At 39.6% G+C, this 22,941-nt stretch overlaps 1 protein-coding gene across 1 annotated transcript; it reads right to left on the bottom strand.

Annotated features, from left to right (window-relative positions):
* Positions 1-15,405: 15,405 nt before the first annotated feature.
* On the bottom strand, positions 15,406-22,199 carry nae1 (nedd8 activating enzyme E1 subunit 1). The gene is made up of 20 exons (XM_056382274.1): positions 22,075-22,199; positions 21,544-21,647; positions 21,393-21,453; positions 21,265-21,295; positions 20,972-21,043; positions 20,554-20,633; positions 20,167-20,276; positions 19,802-19,911; positions 19,637-19,699; positions 19,455-19,518; positions 19,264-19,355; positions 19,052-19,111; positions 18,786-18,919; positions 18,540-18,615; positions 17,866-17,905; positions 17,197-17,283; positions 16,977-17,069; positions 16,354-16,468; positions 16,202-16,251; positions 15,406-16,081 (listed from the first exon to the last, which is right to left on the bottom strand). The coding sequence occupies exons 1-20, from the start codon at positions 22,122-22,124 to the stop codon at positions 15,972-15,974; spliced, it is 1,602 nt and encodes a 533-aa protein (XP_056238249.1). The 5' UTR covers positions 22,125-22,199; the 3' UTR covers positions 15,406-15,971.
* Between the last annotated feature and the right edge of the window lie 742 nt (positions 22,200-22,941).

Raw genomic sequence — 22,941 nt, 5'->3', positions numbered from 1 at the left:
TCAAGCAAAAACAGGGTTTACATAACTGTTTTTTTTAAATATATATACGCAGTTGTACTGCCCAGGACCTTAAGCATAGCTTAGCATATTTTGATGTGTGAAATTGGTGGAGTTCCCCTATAAAATGTTGAATTGGTCACTTCCTGCATGCCAATATAAATCACATGCTCATTGGCTTAGCTCATTGTGTTCTTAATACACAAACCGATATACACAAACACTATAGTAATTATGCTTTAATACATGTATTTAACACATGAATTATATAACAAACATATGTGCCATAAGTCTTCAAAACCATCCTCATACATAGTTTTACATCGAACAACCACTCCACCTGTTATCTCAGCCTGGTCAGTGCAACAGGGGTGGCTTACAAGGAATGCGTAAGGGCAGTGTGTGTGTTTTAGATTAGAGATGGAAACTCATTCTGTGTGCAGTCACCTTGGTCAAACCCCTGGGCCCTTTAGGTTCCCAGGAAACATGCAGTGAGAAGTCCCTTCCTCTCTCTGACCACTTCAGCTGTCTCCTGGTGTCATGTGGCCACTATGTTATGTTACGTTATGATTACATAAATGTTTCTTTTCTGACCTAAAGCACTTACGTTGTTGTCAATTAATTTCAACGAACAATGGAACAAGGTTACAACCAAACTCTGAAAGAACAGGGTACACTTCTTCAAATGTTCAGCTTTTTTTACCTGAAGATTATATGGGAGATATAGGTGCTTTTAGTGGCAGCTGGAGCTACAGGAAACACATTTCACACCACCTACTTTATTTTAATCAATATATTAAGACAGAAAGCACTTTGGCTGTTCTATTTTTATTAAACATACGCATACTGAAACTGCATTTGTGCCCTTGTAATAAAATTCCAGCTGTAAATTGTTTCAGCCCCAGCCAGCACGGCTGCAGAGGAGTGTCCACTGGGGAGAGATGACCTTCACTGTGCCTCTGGTGACAGAGCTAAATCAAAGCTGCTGCTTGTTTAAGACAGCCACTGTATACTGGCTGTATGGCCCCTGGTGAATTATTTATACATGAAATGAAATGACCTCTGATACCCTGAAGGCAGCACGGGTAGGGCAAGGACACAACAGACGAGAGCAGAAGGTATAGGGGGTAGGCAGAGAGAAAGTTGCAGTCGGGAAGGAAGATAGAAGCAGATGGAGAGATAGAAACTGATAGCTCAGCTCTCAGGAGGAGCCTGCAGGGGTTCATGTCCGAGGTCTTTCCCAACCTGTTTGAGCGGCAACTCGCTCTCCCTCCCTCTGTATGGTTATGTGATCTTGAATGTCTGTCTTTGTGAGGACAGATATAACTTTTATTCCCAGAAAGAGAAGATGTTTTTGGAAAGTCAGGACATTTTAGCCATTTTACAGGAATGTTTGAGGGTTCAGATTAGTTAAGGTTAAAGTAAGGGATCAGATAGAGAATGCATTATGTAAATGGGGGACCTCACAGGCATAGAAGTGCAAATGTGCACGTGTGTGTCTGCTTGCAAGAGGCAGTAGCCTACTTACAAGCAGAGTAGTCAACTTTGATAACATCCACCTGAAAGCTATTCAAGCAGGATATTCTGTTATGCAACACACACACACACAGAGAGAGAGAGAGAGAGTCAAATACAGACCAGTCCTGTTTCCTGCAAATTCCTTTCATACACAATTATGCATTAGTGAATAACGTTGAATGTCAGTGTTCAGCCAGTGCCAGTGCAGAAAGTTCATAAAGCTTAGTAAACGTAAGGTGACGTGTCAGGGTGATGGATGGGATGTAAGCATTTTGCCTTTGCCTCATACTAGTCAGTATTGAAATTTTTAATATTGTTGTATTCACCATGACCATGATTTTGGCCTTAGCCACGTGGTTTAAGTTGTTATATAATAAATATTTTAAGAATAACTGGGGTGCCTAGGGGACAAGACACAGATCATAAACCGTTGCACACCCAGTTTGCGTCTGGCTAGATACATTTGTTGCAAGTCATTCACCATCTCTCTCTCTCATGTCATTTCCTGTTATATTGACGCTGTCCAATAATAGCATTAAAAAAAAGACATGATGTATTTAAATATAGACAATATAAGGGCTCTGTTTTAGTACAGCAAAGGAAAAATAATCCAGGAAGCAATACATTTTGTCAGATTTGTATTTCTCAAAATAGTTGTATATGCACTGGGAGTTGAACAGCGATGGGCTGGGACAGATGTGTCTTTGCAGCTGCCTGCCAGTATCAGCATTGACTGTCACTGTATAGATTTAAAGTCGATCGAGGATTTGACACGTTTCAGAAGAATCTTGTCCCATCTTTGATTACCCATCCATCATTTCTACTACCTGTAAAACCTTCTGAATGACATGCCAGCTCAGCACAGCAGGTGGCTTGTCAGCTGGTTAACCTATAGCTGAATGGCAGGCTGAATACAAAGGTAGATCTTCTGTGGTTTACACGCACACACTCTGACTAAACCTGACGCAGGAATGTGTCACTACTGTTTGGCACCGAGTCAACACCACTGTTTTCAACTCTGTCATCATAAAAATTCTACAATTCCTTAAATTCCTACAATATCTACAATTCCTTCTCATGCCAACCATGAGGAGGATATGTAAATCTGTAGTGCAGGACGATATTATTATAGGCCAGTTGACAGAGGGACTGAGTGACAGGTATGACAGCTTGAAATACTACATTCTTCTCCAACTACGACTAACAACCCCCACCTTTCTCTCTCTCTATCTCACTCACACAAACACACACACACTCACATTTTGTGGGTTATAACTAAGGTAAAGAATACATATTCAGAATGTGGAAAAGTAAAGAACAAGCTAGCTTCAGGTGCAAAACCAACCTCAATGCACTCTCTCTTTGTCTCTCTCCATACACCCAACTTTGTATTGTACTTGAATTGAGTCTAGAGTAGCTATTCGACGCTGATGATCCTTCTGTGGCAGGTAGATGTGAAAAGTGCCTTTCTTAGCAGCCAACTGGAAATAGCAGCATGAAGCATCTGTCACCTACTGTCCAGCTGCTACAGGCACATGGACAGCAGTCACAGACCTACACAAACATACTACAAGGCTGTAAATGGTGGTCAGATTTTTTTTTTTTTTCAAACTCCTGTGGGTTTGTTTGATTGAATTTGATTGGTTTTCTCAAAGTCTCACAAAATCCAACAAATTGACAACTGATTTACACAGTTGCACAATAGCTGAGACGTGCCATTGGATTGTATAAAAGCTATAAAGAGAAAGGCTCCAGAAATTAATTCCAGAAAAAGATTGAGATGAACTGGCACAAAACAAAAAAGTAAATGCATATCCTTATTAATGTGAATATTGTTTTACATCATCTATAGAGTGCTCTTTGTGTTCCTTTTGTCTTGGGCTGTCAACATTTGTTTAACTGTGGAGGGCTCTAAAGGGCTGTGGCAGATCGTCATCCCAGCTTTTCATGTCCAGTTACTTCAACAGAGAGGGAGAGGGGGAAAGGGGGAGAGGGGGATTTTTTTTTTGTATTCAGCCTAGTAATAAATAAGCATTTACAACTTATAAACACATTAACGGTTTCTGCATTTCTTCAGAATGACATGTTTTACCACCATAACCATGAACAAGAACATTGCAGACATTTTTCTCTTTACAGAAAACAATGATCATTTGTAAAATGACACTAGTGCTCCTATCCAGCGAGGCTCCATATGAATTACACCATTTGCAAAGATGGGCATTCTGTGTAAGGCTCAGTTTGTATATAAGACTTAAATTCCTGCTGGCGTTTTCAGAATGAGTCAGGCAGGCCTCATAAAAAAAGGAATCCTTCCAGCCTGGATACACAGCAGATACACATGTTAACATACCCAACCCCCAACACACACAACCAAATTTCAGCCTCATATTCCATGATGGTGTCTCTGTTGTTCACTGTTATTAGATATTAAATTGTGTGTGCACTTGCTTATAAAAGTATTTTGGGTCCAATAAAGAGAAACTGAAGTGAAGGTGATGGACAAAAGGACTGAGATGAGAAGTGTGGGTTAGATGAAGGGTGGGTGGGGGGATAGGGTGGGGTGGGAAGGGTGGGGGTCTTATTGTGTTGGAGAAACAAGGACTTCAAACAGGCTCCTCCCTCAGATACACTTACAGAAAATCACTAGGCAAGTGTCGGGACCTCCTTCTGTTGCTGACCCCCTGCACGCCTCATTAGATCCCTTAACTTTGTCACAGATTCATCCCAACACACACACACTCTTACACAAACATACACACACACACACACACACACACACACACACACACACACACACAATGCACACAGTGCCCTGTGCCTCCACCCCCTCATGATGCCCCTGGCCCACGGCATTGCCATATGTCCACCGCACAGGCACTGGCAGCTCCTCAGTGCTTTGTACTCAGCACACACACACTTCAACCAACTGCAACATGTGAGAAAGACCCTGCAGAATGACATGCAGGCAACTACAAAACACCCCAGGCCTTTGTGGAAGATGGTGATTCAGTTGTTCCCACTATTGCTTGATAGAAACAGTCTGAAAACTTGATAAGACATAACACGGCACAGTGTGATGGAACACTGTTGTCCAGTGAAAACAAACATATTGAATCGGTTTGGCATTTCATTTTTCACTTCATTTAATGGTGAACATATTCCATTTGATTGGCTGGGGGCATTTCTACATGCTCTTATTTTCAGGGCAGCGCTTTTTGTTATTAATGTATGTTGGCTGATAAAACTTTTTTGTCTTTATATCTTTTTAACTTTATTTATTTATTTACCTAAAACCAACAAGACATCAGCCTCACATACTGTATGTGCTGTGGAAAATATTTATAAAGTATTTTGATGTAATCTACATAAAATTTCACTCTCCCTTTCACTTTTGCTTTACACCGAGCGAAATCAATCGACTGCCATATGTGGATTATGAATGCTTGACGAGCCTGTGGTGTTGCTGTAATGTGTAACCTGGTGCCCCTCACTGATCCCAGTCTACTGCCCTCTAATGTTACATGTCACACCTCATGTGCAAGTGGGGATCACTACAGTCTCTGTTGGGTAACCAGGTGCAGCGGGTAATCATTTGACAGTGCTGATTTTCTATCATCTATGTCATGGCAACCATTTACAAGAGTCCAGTAATGTATATTGCTGACATCCAGGAGGATTTTTTTCTTCTTTTTTTACAGTCACTTCATTCTACTTTAAACTTTGTGATCAGTTCAGGGTTAATGGTTAAAAGCCAGGGGTCTGTTGCGAGTGGTTGCAGGATCATATTTCATTACACTTCTGATGCATGCTCATGGGTATGAAACTTGTTTTGATATGTGAATTGCGTCAACATTAACTTAAGAGGCAAATGTCTCATGTTGTAAATCACAGCTTGCATGTTGTAAATTTTGGTGAAATGGGCTGTGGGTCTATAACATTCTTAAACTAGGTTATGATAAGAAAATAATCTGTTTTCTTTTGTGTATGTGTATATAAGAGAAAATGTAGATACCAAGATAATCATGCTGGATTTAACTCCACACAAGTAACCTTCATTCAGTAAAGCCATCAGATTTGTAAGAGAATGTGCTTTGTGAAGTGGGAGGAAAAGATAAGAAAGGGCAGAAATAAAGGGAGGAAAAAGGACTGTTGGCTCTATGTTCAGTTTGTCTTTTTCACAAAGATGAGAACCGACAATCGGGCTGTGAATATTTTGACAGCGTAGTCAAATGAAGACGTACACACCATGAGATTTTTTTTTTAATGCCTTGTTAAATACAGACGTACACAAATAAATCTTAGATTAAAAACGAATTGCCTCCCATAAATAACAGCATACTGTCAGTGAAAGACTGAAAAAGATAGAGGAGATTTTCGAGGTAGAAAGGATGGATGCACATAAAGAGAGATGACAGGAGGAAAAGGAGGATAAAGTAATCAATGAAATGGGTCTCCCTCCCCTTGCTGCTCTGTCTCCTGGCAAACCAGCCCGGCGAGCGTCTGGAACAGGTAGAGCCAGCGGAGTGACTCAGCACCGGGCACTGGGACGTGACCCAGATCCACCATTGCTGTGCATTTCTGATGGAGAAGTGTCAGGGCAAAGCAGGTCAGGGCCCGTCATCACCCCAAACTATAACTGACATTCAGAGGCAAGGAAGGAACAGCTTCCCTGGCACTACTTAACAAGAAAGCCAACTCAGCTGATGCTCAAGGGAAAGCAGAGAGGGAGTGAGGTGGGAGGAGTCTTTGTCTATGTCAATGTGTGTGTCTATATATACATGCGTGGAACTCTAAAGAGGCAACCTCCCAGAAAGGTTCCCAATAAGTTTCTTCCCAAAAAATAACAACGAGTTATCCTTACTAATTTTGCTGTACGGACGCAAGCACGAGCTGCTGACTTTCTCCTGACCTTTCCTGCATTGCTTATTGAGCACGGAGGCTTAAGGAGAATGGTAGGATTACACGCGTGGGCATGCAGCATTATACGCAGCATACATACATACATCTGCACACACACTGTATAAATTCACACTAATATGAGATTACAGCTCTGAACTGTTAAGATCTTATTATAGGAAACTCTGAAAACAATGTTCCATTGTTCGGAGCGGTGGACGCAGCCTGCTGCAGAACATGGAATGTAAAACACTCCTTTGAGATGAGACGTCCTATGTTTTTCTTCAAAGCGCGCCTGTGAGAGGGGAAGGGGTGGGGAGGGGGAGGCTTGTAGTGGGAGAGACGGAGAGAAGAGGTGGACACAGAGTTGTTCCTTGATGATTTGTGCCGAAAACAAATCACAAAAGAACAAAAGTGGCTCATGTGACTACGTGACATGATGGTATGGTCAGTAAGAAAGGGCCAAACCAGGACATAATCATTTTAAGGGAATAGTTCAACATTTAGAGAAATACAATTATTTACTGTCTTTCCATGAATTAGATGAGAAAATGACACAATATTCATGTCTGCATAATAGGTATAAACTACCTCAAGCAGTTGGCTAGCTTAGCTTAGCATAATGACTGGAAACAGGGCTAGAGCTAACCTGGCTCAGTTTGACATTTTGGGAAATACATTTTATTTGCTTTCGTGCAGAGACCCAGAAGAGAAGATTTATCCCACTCTCATACTTGTCGAGTTAATATGAAGCTACAGCCTCTGGCCTGGCTCTGTCTCAAAGTAAAAAAAAACAAAAACCTGCTGCTCTAGAACTTCTAAAGCTCACTTATTAATACATTTTATCTTGTTTGTTTAATCCCCACAAAAACCAAAGTGTAAAAAACAACAAGTTGCATTTTTGCAGGGATGATATATGCAGTAACTTCCCAAAACTATTTTCCCAAATGTCAAGCAATTTATTTAACTCTGTCATTCCTGGCCTTTCCAGAAGCAGCTGAATACAATACCTCATTGAAAAGAAACTTGTGTGAGAATATATTACTGATTTCAGACTGTTCTAAAAATGAAATCGTACTCGTGTTATTTTTCAGCTTTGAGAAGGAGTGAGAAGGAGATGGACAGGGTCAGGGAGATGGAGACGCTGTGGAAACATGGTTTCCACTGTTGCATCAGCAGCCCAGTTTCACTTATCATCATCTGCACACTTATGTGTTTGCAACTGATGTTTTCCTGGGGGATATATTTCTGTGTGTACACAGAGAATTTTGATGTGTGTGTGTGTGTCTGTATTAGATAATGTTCTTATAGCCACAGACATCTTCCCCAGTGATCTGCCAGGCCTTAGTCTCCCCACATGCAACTCTCCACTTGAATCTGATTGCACCACACCCCCACCCCCCGCTGTCTAATGAGAGGATTAGACTCCACATATTTGTTACAATCCCCTGTTGAGGTTACCCCTTCCTCGCCCTCTCTCCGTCTCCTCCTCCACTCTGTCAGGCACACTGCTGCGTTTATTGGTCTCTGTGGTTTAATAGAGTATCTCCTGGCCTGCTGACACATGCAAAGCACATTCACGCATGCGCAAACACAGCCTCTAAACGCCTACATACACCCACACATGTGAGCACATAAACTCATGTGTGTACACACATACACACACACACACACAAACCAAGGCTTCACACAGCAGAGAAAATATAAGTGTTCTGCTTTTAAATGACAATGGTGCAGTAAATGGATGGAGCCTCTGTTTGGCTCTCACAGACTGATTGTTCTCTGTGGCCTGTTTGTGAGTGTGTCTGATTGTGCGGTGGAACATAGTGGGAACAGATGATGATCAGCACCATCATCTGAGTTTGTGGATTAAAGATATAAAGCTGAATCAGACCTGTCCAGTATAATTACAGGCAGGAATCTGAAGAATGCTGTGATCTCAACTGAGCCTGACACTATGTATAGGGCCCCATGCAGCTGATTTACCCACTCCCAAAGTATGTGTATGTGCCAGTCTGTATGTGTGTGAAAGAGAGCGGGGGGGGTTGACCTTGGTGTTACAGATGCCATTTATTATAAATGATTCCTTTTCAAGCATCCTGCCTTGTAAACAGGCAGACAGCAGAGCATTGAAGTTGTTTATCATCAGGCTGATTATTGGAGACTGATCCTGCAGTAGTAGAGCTGCATCGCTCTAAAATACCTTTATACTGTAACCTACTTTCTCACTTTACACTCCAAGCACACGAGTGAGCATGTGTTTCTGAGGTTTACCATACACTGCCCAGGGTGTGCTGTGTTCTCCTTCATCCAGAACAAAAAGAGGCCATGTCACTTATCTGAGGAATTCACCCTGAACATCTCTTCATAAACACTCCCCTGTGGAGTACATCCCTCTCTCCCTCTCTCTCTCTCACTATATCTTTCTTTCAAACAACCCTCTGGATCTACACGGTGTGCTAACAGTTTGCTTTATGAATAGCAGAAACCAAAATTTATACAAAGAGGGTGGTATAACTAAAACAATATCCATCATGCAAATCCTACCTGGTCCACAAACGCCACCTGGAACTTCCATATACTGCTCACATTGCTGACATAGTTCTCAGTCTTCTTGTTTTCGATGTCATGGCTTCACCAAACAGGTGGTCCTCATTAATGCTTGCCTTGAAAAAATCCGTGGAGACAAAGTGTAACACATGCAAGTGTCCCTCACAATGTGTTTATGCAGTTTATAATGGAGGAGTTTTTTTTTTTCTTTTGCTCTACTTTCCAAGTCATGAGAAAGACATCAGATCTGCAGAAATTCCTTACCGACCAGCTCCAACCTCCCTCTCCCGCTGTGACACATCTCTCCTTGTCTCAGGAATCACAGGAACTAACAATGGTCTGCTGAGGTAAGGAAATGATTTGTGATCTGTGTCTGACAAAAGCATAAAACATGCACAGATGTGGAAGCAGGCAGGAAAGGTTGTGTTTTACTCCAGAATGGAATTCCAGCCGCCTTGTTTCCGACTGATCTCAGCGATGAGGAGAATGTCATAGCACAACGGCAGAGATAAGAACGGCACCTGGAGAATGTACTCTAGAGCACGTTCATGTACTTCTGGAAAAAAAAAAATGCCAGAAATAAGCAAAAGTGCTTTAACATACAATACCGTTACATGCATTTCTTTACAGCCCTGGTAAAGATAAAAGGAAGATATGAGTATCAGCTGAATGACTAAAATGTAAATACTTCAACCTGGACCAGGAAGCTGGGAAGACTGCAGGTTAATCATTCAAATATGCTGCATACTGCATATCAGAGTTATGTGACTGCTTGTGTGTGTCGTATTCATCTCCTGTGAGTGTGTACAGTATGTGCACATGTGCCTGATGCTGTATTTTGCACATGACGCTGATGTGAGTGTGTGCCTCTAAGTGTGCATTTAAGAGTGTAATACGACACCCAGGTCTCGGGGGGGGGGGGTCGCTGAAGGTCTGACCCCATCTGGAGATGCCGACTTCCAGACTCTATAAGGGCCTTGCTGCTAATGGAACATGAATCCAGATGAATAGATTGTAAGTGTGTACAGACAATAATCCAATTAACCCCTTGCCTCCACCGACCCCACCCCAAATGAAAATCATCAAAATATATTCCTCCTGAATCAGTGTCATTTGAGATTTGATGTAATTAGACATTTTCCACTGTGGACATTTAGAAAGCTCACACAGGTGCACATCACACAAAAATAGTTTGACTTGTGGAAGAAACATTTTTAAAATATTAAGGTTTTGCCCCAGCTTTTCTATTGTCTGTCGTCTTGTTATTTTGTTATTTTGTATATATCCATTAAAAGATTGTGGCAAACAGAGACATGTATTATCAGTCCATGTTCTATTTTGTATTAATATTAATTATCAAATTTAGATGACTGTCACAAAGTATGAGTATCGTTTTCTCAGCTCAGCTCGACTCACAATCGACATTGTCCGTCTTCAAAAAGGAGGATATTTAGATGACAGTAAGAGATGAGAAATCTGGAATCAATCATACAGAGCACAGATTTACAACTTTCTGTGTCATGACTGACATCTCCACAAAAGAGGTTTTTGGCAACAATTCTAGCTCAAATGATCTGATCCCAGTGTGAACTGTGAGTTTGCTTTGCTATGCTGGGAAAGCAGCGCAGACACACCCCTTTTCTTTCTTCCCTCCTTGCCTGTATGTGTGTATATGTATATACTGAACTGTAAACTGCATTCATACTGAACGTAACCAGCTGCTTTGATACAATGGACTAGCTGCTTTGGCAGAGGTCATGTTTATATGCTTCCTCTACCTGCCAACTGTCTTATGCATCTGTGTGTTACATGGACTCATTAACAATGCATCTGGAAAGCATATAACCATTAATGCCTGGAAGTCGGGACAGCAGCTCCACCCTCACATACTCTGGCTGGCTTAAGCTGCACTGCTGTCGAGTGTACGAATCACACATCCTATAAACAAGCTGTAAAATTCTTAAGTGTATAATGAAACATATCTTGGTTTATCCACTGCACAACAATATACAACTATTTTAGTTACATTATCCACAAAAAATAGACCAAGATTACAACAGACAAAAAGACCTTCCCCTCAAGAAGTAAGTAGTTTGATTCTCACTCACACAGGCAAATAATTTGTATGATTTTATAGTCATGAGGACTGAACTGTTGCTGTTACACTGGTGTTTCCTTTATTTCCATGACGGTCTGTATGTATTGTACATAGGCATTCATCAGGCACAGCTCCATCTGTTTGTAGGAAGAATGGAGAGGCCCTCACCAAACCCCTGAGAGGTTTAAAGTATGCCGGCCTCCTGCAGTCTCCCAGCAAGCATACTGAAAACTCCACTCTGCTCTGGCAGGCCAGTTTTAATTCAGCCTGGGCCTCGTGAGGAGGTGAACTAGTTGGACCGCAGCCAAGTAAATGGTTCAAACTAGTAGCCATGAGCCATCAGAAGACATCACCCTCAGCCTCCTCATGCCTTTGCCTCTCACTGCATTCAGTCCTCTCTCAGACACTGTTCAAGACGGGTTAGTAAAAAATGCAGTTTTTAAAAAAATCCTGTGACAGTGTGGGGTGGGGGGGGGTGGGGGGGCATACAACCCCTCATCCTTGTGGGAGATATGTCCACCAATCTGCCACCTTTACTGTGCAGTTTCCTTCATTTCCCTAAGCTGAGTCATCCACCCCCACCCCCCACACACACCCCCACCCTCTCTCCTTTTATTACTTGAAGCTTCTAGTGAGAGTCATCGCTGGCAGTGGCCCCTCTGCAGGCTGTGCTTCTGATTTACTGATTGATTTCAACATTAACGACCAGCCCCTCCCCCTAACTCCCCCAAACAAACACACACAAGTGAGCACACACACTCTTGCACCCATTGTCGGGCTTCTCCTGTGGCTTGAAAGATAAAGCAGTTACAAGCCGAGCCTGGAAGCTGAGGTCTTGATAACACATGAATGCAGCAGAGGAGGCAAAGTACACATGCGTGCATGAAAAGTGTGCAAACTTTTTTTTTTTTTTTTTTAATTGGCATTTTCACTCACTCTTCATTAAATAGATTTAAAGATTTAAAGTTGAAGATGACAGTGCAGTGGATAATAATTTCTCATTAAAGTGACTATTATTGATATTTCTATAATAATGTTTCAAATGACATTAATGTAAAAAGAGTGTTACAATGTAAAAGGAGTTGGCCGTAGTGATAAACCCACAGAGAATTATTACCCCAATCTGATCTGCGGCTGACTTCGACATTTTAAAGCTTTATAGAGAGTTTCAGCACCAAACAGCAGACAGTCACAGTTAGCGACTAGCTGGTGAACACAGTGGAGCATTTGGCAGCAAGGGAGCCAGATATAAGGCGATATCAGAGCTAAAAAGACTCAATTTCACCAGGTGGCAAGAATAACAACCCCAAATGAATTATAATGCTCCTCTACAACAAAAAAGTCACTGTTGATCAACTCCAAAGGCGATTATTCTGTATGTCAATGTTGTGCTCACAACTTGTATCCAATGCCCCGAAGTGGCCAAAGATAGCCATGAGGCTAGCTAAGTGAATATCAGTTTAGTGTAGGTTGATGACGGATTAAGAGAAATAAAACACACATATCAGCACAGTGTGACGTGAATTTGGAGAGAAAATTCATAATCAAAGGATTTAGAACTGATCAGTTTGAAATTCAGTATTATATGATGAAACTGACAGTAAAGAAGTTATGGGCTTAAAGAACAGGTTTTTCTTGGAAAAGCAAGCCTACAACCTTTCATCTTCTTAAATTCAAGTGTGTAATGAAACGTTTAATTTCTGTCCATTGGTTTTAAGTAGAAAATAGCAACCACATGCTAACAGATCAGGAACCTTCTGCTTGCTGAAACATTGCACATGCATAGACACATGCCAAATTAGATAAAAAAAGAAACATTTCGCATAGTGATAGTTCATAATATCATATCATAGAGGCCCTTTTTTACAGGAATGTATCTGAGCATGACCACCTCACCTACAGGCATTTAGAAAATATTTCAGCTCTTTTCAAAACTATCAGCACACACAACAATCAGATTACCAGGTGAGTGAGAAACAACAAAATTAAGTTTCCTTAGTGAGCTCAACTGCTGTAGCTGATTTACTAATTTTGTAAGTAATGACACAACTACCCTGTGCACCATTAAAAAAAACAACTATGATTTACACTAGTCATTCATCACAGGTACTGCTGGTTATGTATGATTTTTCTTGGAAGCTGCTGACACTGGTATGGTTTAATTGTATTGATATTTTAATTAGTTAGAAAAACAATAGCTCATTTAGTGAGCATAAATGAGCATGTAAAACCAACACACATCAGGTAATTCACATTTCATCATTTCAATTGGTCCAGCAACAATTCTGATGTTAGATTACTGCAATTATTTAATTATAAAGTTAATTCTAATGTAACTATGAATCAGTTGTGGTGGCATTTGTTTTGTATTTTGAACTTAATACAGTAAAACAAACTGCTTTTACTTTTCCGTCTTTAAATCTAATTATTTTCTCTTTAATTTTTCAAACTTTTTGCAGTGCCTTCTCTGAAGCGTACCATTACCATGTGAACACTTAATTAAAAAAAGGAAAAAAGCAAGAAAGGGTGTGGGGCTGCACCATAAATTGTTGTGAGACAAAAAGGTCTCCTTGGCCTGTTTGTTTCTCTGTTATCTCATGTCAGTAACCATCCTTATAAGAGTGGGGGTGTTAGGTTACAAGGAAACACTCAAGCTCTGATAGTACGAAGCAGATACAAAGCAATAACTGAAGCCATCCTGGTGCGTTTAAATGGTCAGCACTGAATGTTAAGATGTTGACACAGCTGTATACAAATTGTCCGAACGCACACTAAGATACTAGTGACCGTGAACTCATGCCCTGTCTGTACTGTTAAGTCTCATTGTTGGTAGGAGAAGATAGAGATGGAGTAGATTTTCAATAGTATAAAAGTTAACTAAATTATGTTTTGGAGTTCAAAGGGTCTTAAAACCAGTATAAATCAGAACTATGCTTTAATACCCCTAAAAAACTGCTATAGAAGTGGTGTTCTCCAGTATGCAGTCTCAAAAGAATGAAACTCATCTTCTCAAAATAAATGTCTCATGCAATTAAGAGATAAAATTACCAATAGCACACAGTTAAAGTAATGTGAATGTTTAATTTGTTTTAAAGGAAATCCTACTCCCTAAGTGTTTTCTTTATTTAAGAAGTGGACATAGACAGACCTGGTAGAAAGGGAAAAACCTGGCAGGTTTAAAACCAATACAGCATAGGTAACAGTTCCAGAGGCATATTATGTGAACAACTATTCTACCTCTGATGACATTATGCACAGTATTTATCTGAGATTAAGCTCTTTTTTTTTTCTTCCAGTAGTTAGTGGGCTGCGTCTCTAACTTCACAAAAAGGAAACTGTCTGGTTTGGACTAATAAACCTGGCACTGCTACATGATAATCTTCAGAGCCAGTGGGTGGATGGATGGACACGTGATAATCTTTAAGAGGCAGTGGACAAAATCTTCATTTAGGAAATGGCCAGAGTACTTCTTGGCAACCTGCTCTATCCCTCTCAGACAAACAGAGACGGAGGGTGTGTATGTGTGTGAGAATGTGAGACAGATAGCTGTATGGGGAGAGCTGGGGGTGTGTGTGCGTGTGTGTGTGTGTCAGGGGGTGGGGGTTGGATAGAGTCTTACAAGGAAAAGATCTGCTGAGGGCAAATTTCCATTCAGCCAGTCTGGGAAGAAAACAACAAATGAGAATCTTCACTCTGCCCAACAGTTACATCACAATGACCCTCACATCATCATTCTCTGACAGGGTTCTGTGCTGCATGTTGGATCTTACTCACCACTACGAAGACCAGTGTCCTCTATATACACTAGGCATCTCAGAGAGAGTTACTAAGAAACAACATACTGGTTGATCATTAACATTACTAGTTTTTTGTTAACATCCTACAACTAACTACGTCAAATGCAAGGGTCAGCATTTAGGAATTGGTCACCGAACAGAGCATGCAAAATAAACTTGGAACTACATGATGACCTGGGAATGGTAAAACATGGAAGAGTGCCCTCTAGTGTTGGATTAAATAATGTCATCCACTCCCAACAAAAGTCATCATAATCCTGCCAGGGGGCAAGTCACATTAAGGGCCTCTGAAGAAGCTCACATGCTTGTCAGCTAACATTAATTCTGGCTAAATAACTGTGTAATCCTTGTTTCAACTTTTAAACTAGTCAACAAATCACGGTCGCTTAACTCTGTGTGTTTACAAGAGTGTATCTGAACAGTGGTGAAACTGTGCCAGCCCAGCAGTTGGCAGACACTAGGGACATCGACATTTTTGCACACTGTAAAAGATGCGTGCTGAGTATGTGTTCACTTCACCTTAATATAAAAGTAAACAAATTCAGGTAAAATGTTGAATGTTTTTATAGCAGTGCATGGGAGTTAAAACACAACATTTGTTCATTTTAACCAAAAATCTCCCACCTTGTTCCAAACACAATACAATAAAGAGACAGCTGTGATTAAAGTAGACAAAGTGGTGCTACATTGTAATATACCATCCATAAATGTGGGGTTTCACAAATGGAAATATTACACATGAATCTTTTGAATCTGCTAGTTTCATTTCCAGCTTTGTTTAATGATGTCTGCTGAACACCAAAAAAAATGTTTAAAGAAATCCTCTGTGGGTGCTACCTGACTTATTCCCCTTCAGGAACTTCTGAGAAGACAGCAAGGCTTTATGATCAACAGAGCACTTAGTCTAAAGAGTCCTGACTTACGATCTCCATGACAAATATTTTCTAAGTGCACACATTTATGAAGTGATAAAAGTGCTTTCTTGTTCCTCCCCTCTTTCAAATCATCATGTGCAGTTTCCAGAAAGCCAGTTGGTTCAGTAAATGCATCTTTCATTTTTGCCCTATTTTGTCTGATATTTCTGTAAGAAAACCCAGGATTAGTAACCAAATTCACAAATGAAAGGTGGCAGAGGTCTGTGACATTGCGTTGTAAATGAAAGTGTTGCTAAAGGGCACAAACTGGTGGCTGATGATCTTGATGGCCTCTTGAGCAGCTGATCCTAAACAAACATATTGACAAATTTATTAGACAGCTTTGATTTATTACCTCTGTTTGAGTGAGATATGCCGCACATATGAATCAAGGATCAATTGATTTCGGAAGAGGCCTATAACTTTACCTCCCAAAAATGCTGCAACTGTGTGTGGCTCTGCCGCACCATACCGACAGCTGCAGGATATATAAAGGGTGTATGGGAAAAAATTAATCATCATTTGGCACAGTCTTTAACAATCATTCTAAACAGTGAATTCAGCAGTGACAATGACTTACAACTCATGGATATAGTCGTCTTTGATGTTGATATTGAGGCTGTACTCCTGCAGTAGGCTGTTTACACAGAGCTTCAGTTTGCTGATGTCTTCCTCAACCTGGTAGTTGTAAACTCCTGGTAAGAGAAGACATGGTATCAGGAGGAATGATCTACCTCTTGATACACCTGCCAGCCCATTTTAACATCACGGCGCTCTCCCCAGAGCTCTAGGGATGATGACTTTATTATATTGATACTGACAAAGCAGCTCTACCAATATAATCTAAAGACCCAAAAAGTGATATAAATGTTAAATGTAAAGGAGCTATAAAATGTCTGCAGCTGTAATGGTCATTTACTGCAGGCTGCTAGCATGTACTACTTTCTTTTACTTGTATGCGTACACATAAATGTGGATTTAAATTTCAAGACGCTACTATTTTCTTTCCCTATAGATGGCCCAGGTTGATATGGTCTGTCAATGACTGACCAGTTCTGCCTTGTACAAAAATCAGCAACAAATTTTACCAAACACAAAAAAACATCTGATTTTAGAAAATTGTGACGGTTCAAGTCAGCTCCATGGAAGTGTTTCACATCTTCAGTTTGTTAAAGAAAAAACCTGTATGAACCTTGGCCGTACCTGGGTAGCGGGAGTGCTGCTGATAGAAGCGATCAACGGCGCGAAGCATGAGGTAGAAGACCATCTCGCTATCTGGACTGTCCATGCATGAGGCTGAGAAGACACAGCTTTTGCTAATCAGTGAATATACTTAATGCTTAGCAGAATAGAAAATGGTACTAGAGTAAGCTCAAACTCAACAACACCAGACAGTCAGAAAGGAAATTTATTTTCAACTTACTGATTTCATCTTTATTTACTGAATCAACACCATATTCTTCAGCCAGAGATCTGCAGCGCACTACCCTCAGAAAGGATGCATTCTTACCTAGACACCAACATAAATGCCCACAGTTAGGAATAAACCTATTGCAGGTGCTGCAAAAGCCTACAATGTAACAGATTGAGTTGTCTCGAGTCCAGAGGGATCACACAGTGAGAGCATTACAAGAGAAATACAAAATTGAGATTAAAAAAGGCAGTACTGGTGCATGATGGCAACACATTACAGATGTGGTGCTTTCAAGTGCTGCAAAATTAGTAACAATATTAAATTGATGTACATATGGCGTAAGGCAGTTTCAATTCAGACATTATACCAACGTTTGTAAATACATGCATGTCAAAACAGATCCCCAGTAGGTATGTTTACATGGATATTACACTAATTACAGTGTTTAATTAAAGGCTGCATTATTTCAAGCAGAGACATTATAACCAATTTCCTTGTGTTACATAACTTATTTTATAATGTAATATAATAAATCTGTGACACAATTAAACCACAACTCCTCATCTCAATATTAAATAATAACTCAAAAAAATATGTTTGGATTTGTGGATGCAAATATGCCCACTGAACATAAAACTGTGAGAGTTAGGGTTGTTAGTTAAAGAGTAGGTTACTTACAGAGCAGTTTGATGTCCTTTTCCGAGATGCTCTCTGGTGGCTTGTCGAAAGGAAAATTGAAAGTAATTTCAGAGGAAATCCCTTTCAATGTAATGCATTTATCGAGTATGTCAGGGCAAAATCTATTAATGCTTTTATAATTTAATCCTAACATGGCTGCATGCAAGAGTCATTCAAAAGTCACAAAGAGGACACAAAGGAAAAATCTGATTTCCTGCTGAAATAATACCAGATTTTTGTTGTAGGTTTGCACACTTAAATCACAAAGTGGCTTCTCAAGTTGGTTGAACTTGCCTGGATACCGTTGTAAGCTCAACGAATATATTCCCAATGCATGGATAGCGTTTAGTCACTTTCTTGTAAGTGCTTTTTTGTGGGGCGTGTCACATACTTTCTCTTGACCACTATTTGTTGGATAGATTTGCCTATATCAGGCTTTTAAGCAGCTAACTGTTAGCCTTTGATCATCACAAAAAGAGCAATATTGTGACATTGGTTTTAGAGCGCATATTGTGATACATCAAATCTAATGTTGCCAAATCACAGCTAATTCATGAGACTTAGCTGACATTTATTTTTAACACATAAGGAATTAATTGATTGAGCACTAAATTCAAACTTTTTTCTGACTAACCTCCACAGTAATTCAGTGAAGACATGGGATTACAGCATACCTTTCCAACAGACTGCATTAGACATTCCACATGCTTAGAAACAGCTGATGCGTCCTGCATGGCCTTTTCCCTGTAACTGAAATAAAAGAAAAACAAATGAATAGCAACACACCCACAAAGCCAAATTATTAAATCATGCACTGTTAGAAAAAGAAATACAGAACTGGACACAATGTTTCACTACAAAGAACTTTTGCCCTCTACAAATTCATCTGTACAGCAAGCACTCACATAGTCCACACTTACACATTTTGAAGGTTGATAAACTTCTGAGAGTCTGCGATCATATCTGGGATGGTTCCCCGTACAGGTAGGCTTCCACTGCCTTCATTGTGAACAAACTCCTTGACGGCTCTGAGCATCACCCAGAAGGCCGCAGACTGATAAACACATATGAACAGAATACACACCACAGTTTAAAAAGGCAATAATCCCAATAACTACTTATTTGAAAACTATGTTACAACTGTGCCGATTTTTTAATAGAATTGTCTTTGGAAAAAAGTCAAAACCTGTGATGTGATGTTGTTACACTGCTCACTATTGAAGAGGTCTTCAACAGTATTAGGAATCTGCAGAAAACAAGAGACATTACATGAGGACTCTCACTAGACTTAACTCTTGACTATAACACCATAGAAAACAGACTGATTGGAGGTTTAAATGTGAGATATGTTGACACAAGATAACTCTTAAAAAACCAAGAGCATTTTAGATCTGGCACCTTGGTTGGATTTAAAGCAGTGTTGACATTCTTAATAGCTTCCTCAAAATTTTCTTCATCCTCTGGGACACCATTCTCATTCTTCAGGATCCCTGAAGGAACACAAAATAAAAATAAATCACAGATAAGTTTCAGTTACACAGCCAAGTCACTGGATTTATAAGCAACCGCATTAAGAAGTCAACAGATACCTTCCCGAATAAACTGTCTGAAAGCCTCTTTCTCCTTGTAATTTTTTGGTGGCTGACCGTTATGCTACAAAGACAAGAGCAAAAACATTTTAATGTATAGCAACACTAACAAAAACACTCAAGAATGAATATCAGTGATGGAGTCTTTGTCAAAGAGATACACCACAGAAAATGTACTGTACCTCACTAAGCCATTTCTCCAGGTATTTGGCAAGAATGATAACCCATGGTGTGTGACTGTGATCCTAGAGGTTAAATAAAATAGGAACAATATCAGTTGTGTAAAGCTGGCAAGGTTTATAATGACTAATGTGCAAACACACATGTGCTGACTCCAATCTACACACCTTCTTCTCCATGCTATCAAGGTCATAGGACTGAATGTGGTTCTTAAATTCGCCAAAAGGCTGGTCTAACCTCAGGTCCTCCAAAGCATTGTCTGGATGAGATTCAATCACTGAAGAGAGGTGTTAAAAGGTCAATATATATTAAACAATTATACCTACAAACTATGAGCCACAGTGAAATACATATGTACCAAAAAGGGTGGATACAAGCAGATGAGATGTCGATAATCTCATGTAAATGAGAGGGTAATTTATGGCATTTTATAATTAGTGCTAAATTAGCAGTTTCAATGGTACATGCTTCACTGTAAACTGAAACCATTACACATGTAAAATGGAATTCTAGACAAACACTGGGCACTAACCTGTGTGCTCCCGCAGCACTAGTCTCATGTAGCCGATAAGGCCATAGGTTTTACAGACTAGGAAAGGTACCGTAGCACTCCACAGAACTGAGCCGAGCCTCAAACATGTGCTGTTGAATTTAAAAGATAATTTGACAAGTTTATTGGACAGAAAAGAAAAAAATAGATCATCAGGCCAATTCAAAACCAGTTTCTGCAAAAGACAAAGTAAACATTTTCTAAAAAATTAAAACGGTAGAAATCTTATCTCAATCATCTATTACACTGACTGAACAGCAACATGTTAAGTAAACTTTGGCTGGGTCAGAAACACAAAATTCATACATAATTTCATACAAACTCTTGTTACAATAAAGGCTGAGAGTAAAGATGAACTATATCTCATACCTTTCTGGCAAATGGACACCGATGACGATGGTAAACCTGTGGAAAAACTCTGGATCATTGTCCAGGAGTTTATCTGGACTCTATAAGAGTAATAGCAAATACAAGAGTGATAATACTGTTCATTACATTTACATATTTACACAGCATATGTTGTATCCATAGACCTATTTTTATATAATGAAAACTTATACTTATAGTATTTTTGATCTCTGTTATTGTTGTAATGTATAGGCACTAGGTCTTGCGTCTGTTTTACCTTGTAAAGCATTTTTCACCATTTTAATGTGTTTTAGTGTGATGTAAATATTGTCATTGGTATGATAATATAAACTATTTGTGTGATTTCATTTCCCACTGAAACATAATACCCATTGTGAAGACATCTGTGGCACCTTGCCAAGCCCTAGACAATACCAACCTCTTCGACAAAGTTTCCAGAGACATCACTGTTAAGTTCTTGTAGTAGCTCAGTGGCCGCCTGTGCTCTGTTCTGCAACATAAAAATTAAGGTCAGGGCTCATACAAATATGCAGATGCATTGCACTTTTTTTGTCCTAAGAAGAATATTAAAAATAACTATGAACAACCATGAAGAAAAGATGCAACAATACGATGGGGAAAAATAGGAAATGCTGTGTGTGTGTGTGCACTTGTGACAGAAAAATAGATATGATCATAAAACATAAATTTCTTAATTTCAGCATAGCATACCTTTCCAATACTGTTTTTGTTAAGGAAAAAGCTGCAAGACAAGATCAAGAGGTCCATGAATACAGAAGTAAAACTAACACATACAACTTAAGCTTAGCTCAACTTTCAAAGAAACACTGCTGTCTTACTTGTTTCCAACATCTTCCCCAGAAACTGTGTGTCCATCAACTATGGTGAATGCTCCAATACCTGACAAGGAGATCGATTAATTCAGTCAGTGTGATGCTTTCATCAGCACCTGCAGCATTATCACCAACACAGAGAGCCACATCTGTGTACCTGGAAGTACCAGGTTCTTCAGTATCTCTGTTCCAGTTGCTGTGGCGTTGATGAGACAAACATGTGCATTCTCCAGTGTTTCCTGACCATGGTCACCCCACAGTCTGAAAGCACACAACATAACAAGTGTGTTGCCATCTAGTGATAACATTCATCCTCAACTGCTGCAAAAACAGTGAGCCCCTGACTTAGCTACTGGTATGATAGCTTCAATGCCATTCATTTCCTTATTGTTACACTCGTTTAACCATCAAATGCAGTTAATATGGTTGCTATTAGACAAGCTGACAGTTTTGATGGGCTAGCAACACCAAACAGAAAAACAGAGCATTCGTTAACCATCGCATTAACCTTTAAGTTTAAGTGTTAGCTGTTATAGCTACAACGCACACAGCAAGCTAACGCTAGCTAACATTAGCATTTATGCTTCGCCAATGTTTCTGCTGTGACCGCTCACATAAAATACTTATAACATTTAGCTAAAGGAACAAAAAAGTTATTTTACAAGTGCACGGCGTTGTTTAAACGTACCTGAGCTGCCTGTCGTATTTCTGTTCTTTGGAGGTTTTGGTGGCTGCCATGGTTTCCTTCCAAAGAGTGATGTCTATGGACGCATTTTAACTCTCTCAGAGGGTAGATTCGACACAAAAATGCCGTCACAAAACGTCAGACTCGCACTTTCGACACAAATTCTCACCGCGATACTGATACCGATACATGTATGATGGATAATTGAATTGTCAAGACGTGTATGATTAATATTATTTTATATATGAAATAAGAGGAGTGCAGTCCTCTTTGTACATATACATCAAAATATACGCATATAAAATACATAGCTGCATCAAAATTCACAAGTTACCGACCAGTAAAATCAGCTTCATCGAAACCAACTACAACATTAAATAATAACACAATGAAACGGGCAATTCAAATGAGTACTTTTACTTTTGGTATTTTATTTAGTCTTTGATGTTTATATTTTTGTACTTTTACCTGACCTTTTTACATGACTTTTGTTGTTGTATTTGTACATTTCAGTATTGAAAAATTAAAACAGTATTAGGGCTGATCATGTTTCAGATATGCACAGTATGTCTGTTTATGGGTACATTACACATGCATTTGTAGCCTGTAATTAAGTTCTCATTAAGAGAGACTGATAGTCTTCATAAAACACTGATCCTATGTTTAAATTTTCCCAAACACAATGCAATTGCAATTGCTGAGGCGTGTTATTTTTATTATTACAATTTTGTATTTCGTGTTAGTATTTTTTTTCTCTTCCGGGCCATCTGTTTATGAATTGTTTTTATTTATTTTTTATGCTACATTCTGTCGTCTCTTGAAAATTTCTATCTAAATGGTTCACCTGAATAAGGTATATAAACAGTCATT

This window comes from Seriola aureovittata, chromosome 1 (assembly GCF_021018895.1).
Source record: "Seriola aureovittata isolate HTS-2021-v1 ecotype China chromosome 1, ASM2101889v1, whole genome shotgun sequence".
Taxonomy (NCBI): domain Eukaryota; kingdom Metazoa; phylum Chordata; class Actinopteri; order Carangiformes; family Carangidae; genus Seriola; species Seriola aureovittata.
The sequence above is the reverse complement of the archived record's forward strand: the minus strand, read 5'-3'. Positions and strand labels throughout refer to the sequence as shown.

Coding starts and splice junctions, on each gene's coding strand:
- nae1 (XM_056382274.1), bottom strand. CDS start 22,124: ATGGCAGCCACCAAAACCTCCAAAGAACAGAAATACGACAGGCAGCTC. Junction 19,700..19,801: donor TTGATAGCATGGAGAAGAAG/GTGTGTAGATTG, acceptor TTTAACCTCTAG/GATCACAGTCACACACCATG. Junction 16,469..16,976: donor GCAGCACTCCCGCTACCCAG/GTACGGCCAAGG, acceptor TTCTCTTACCAG/GAGTTTACAACTACCAGGTT.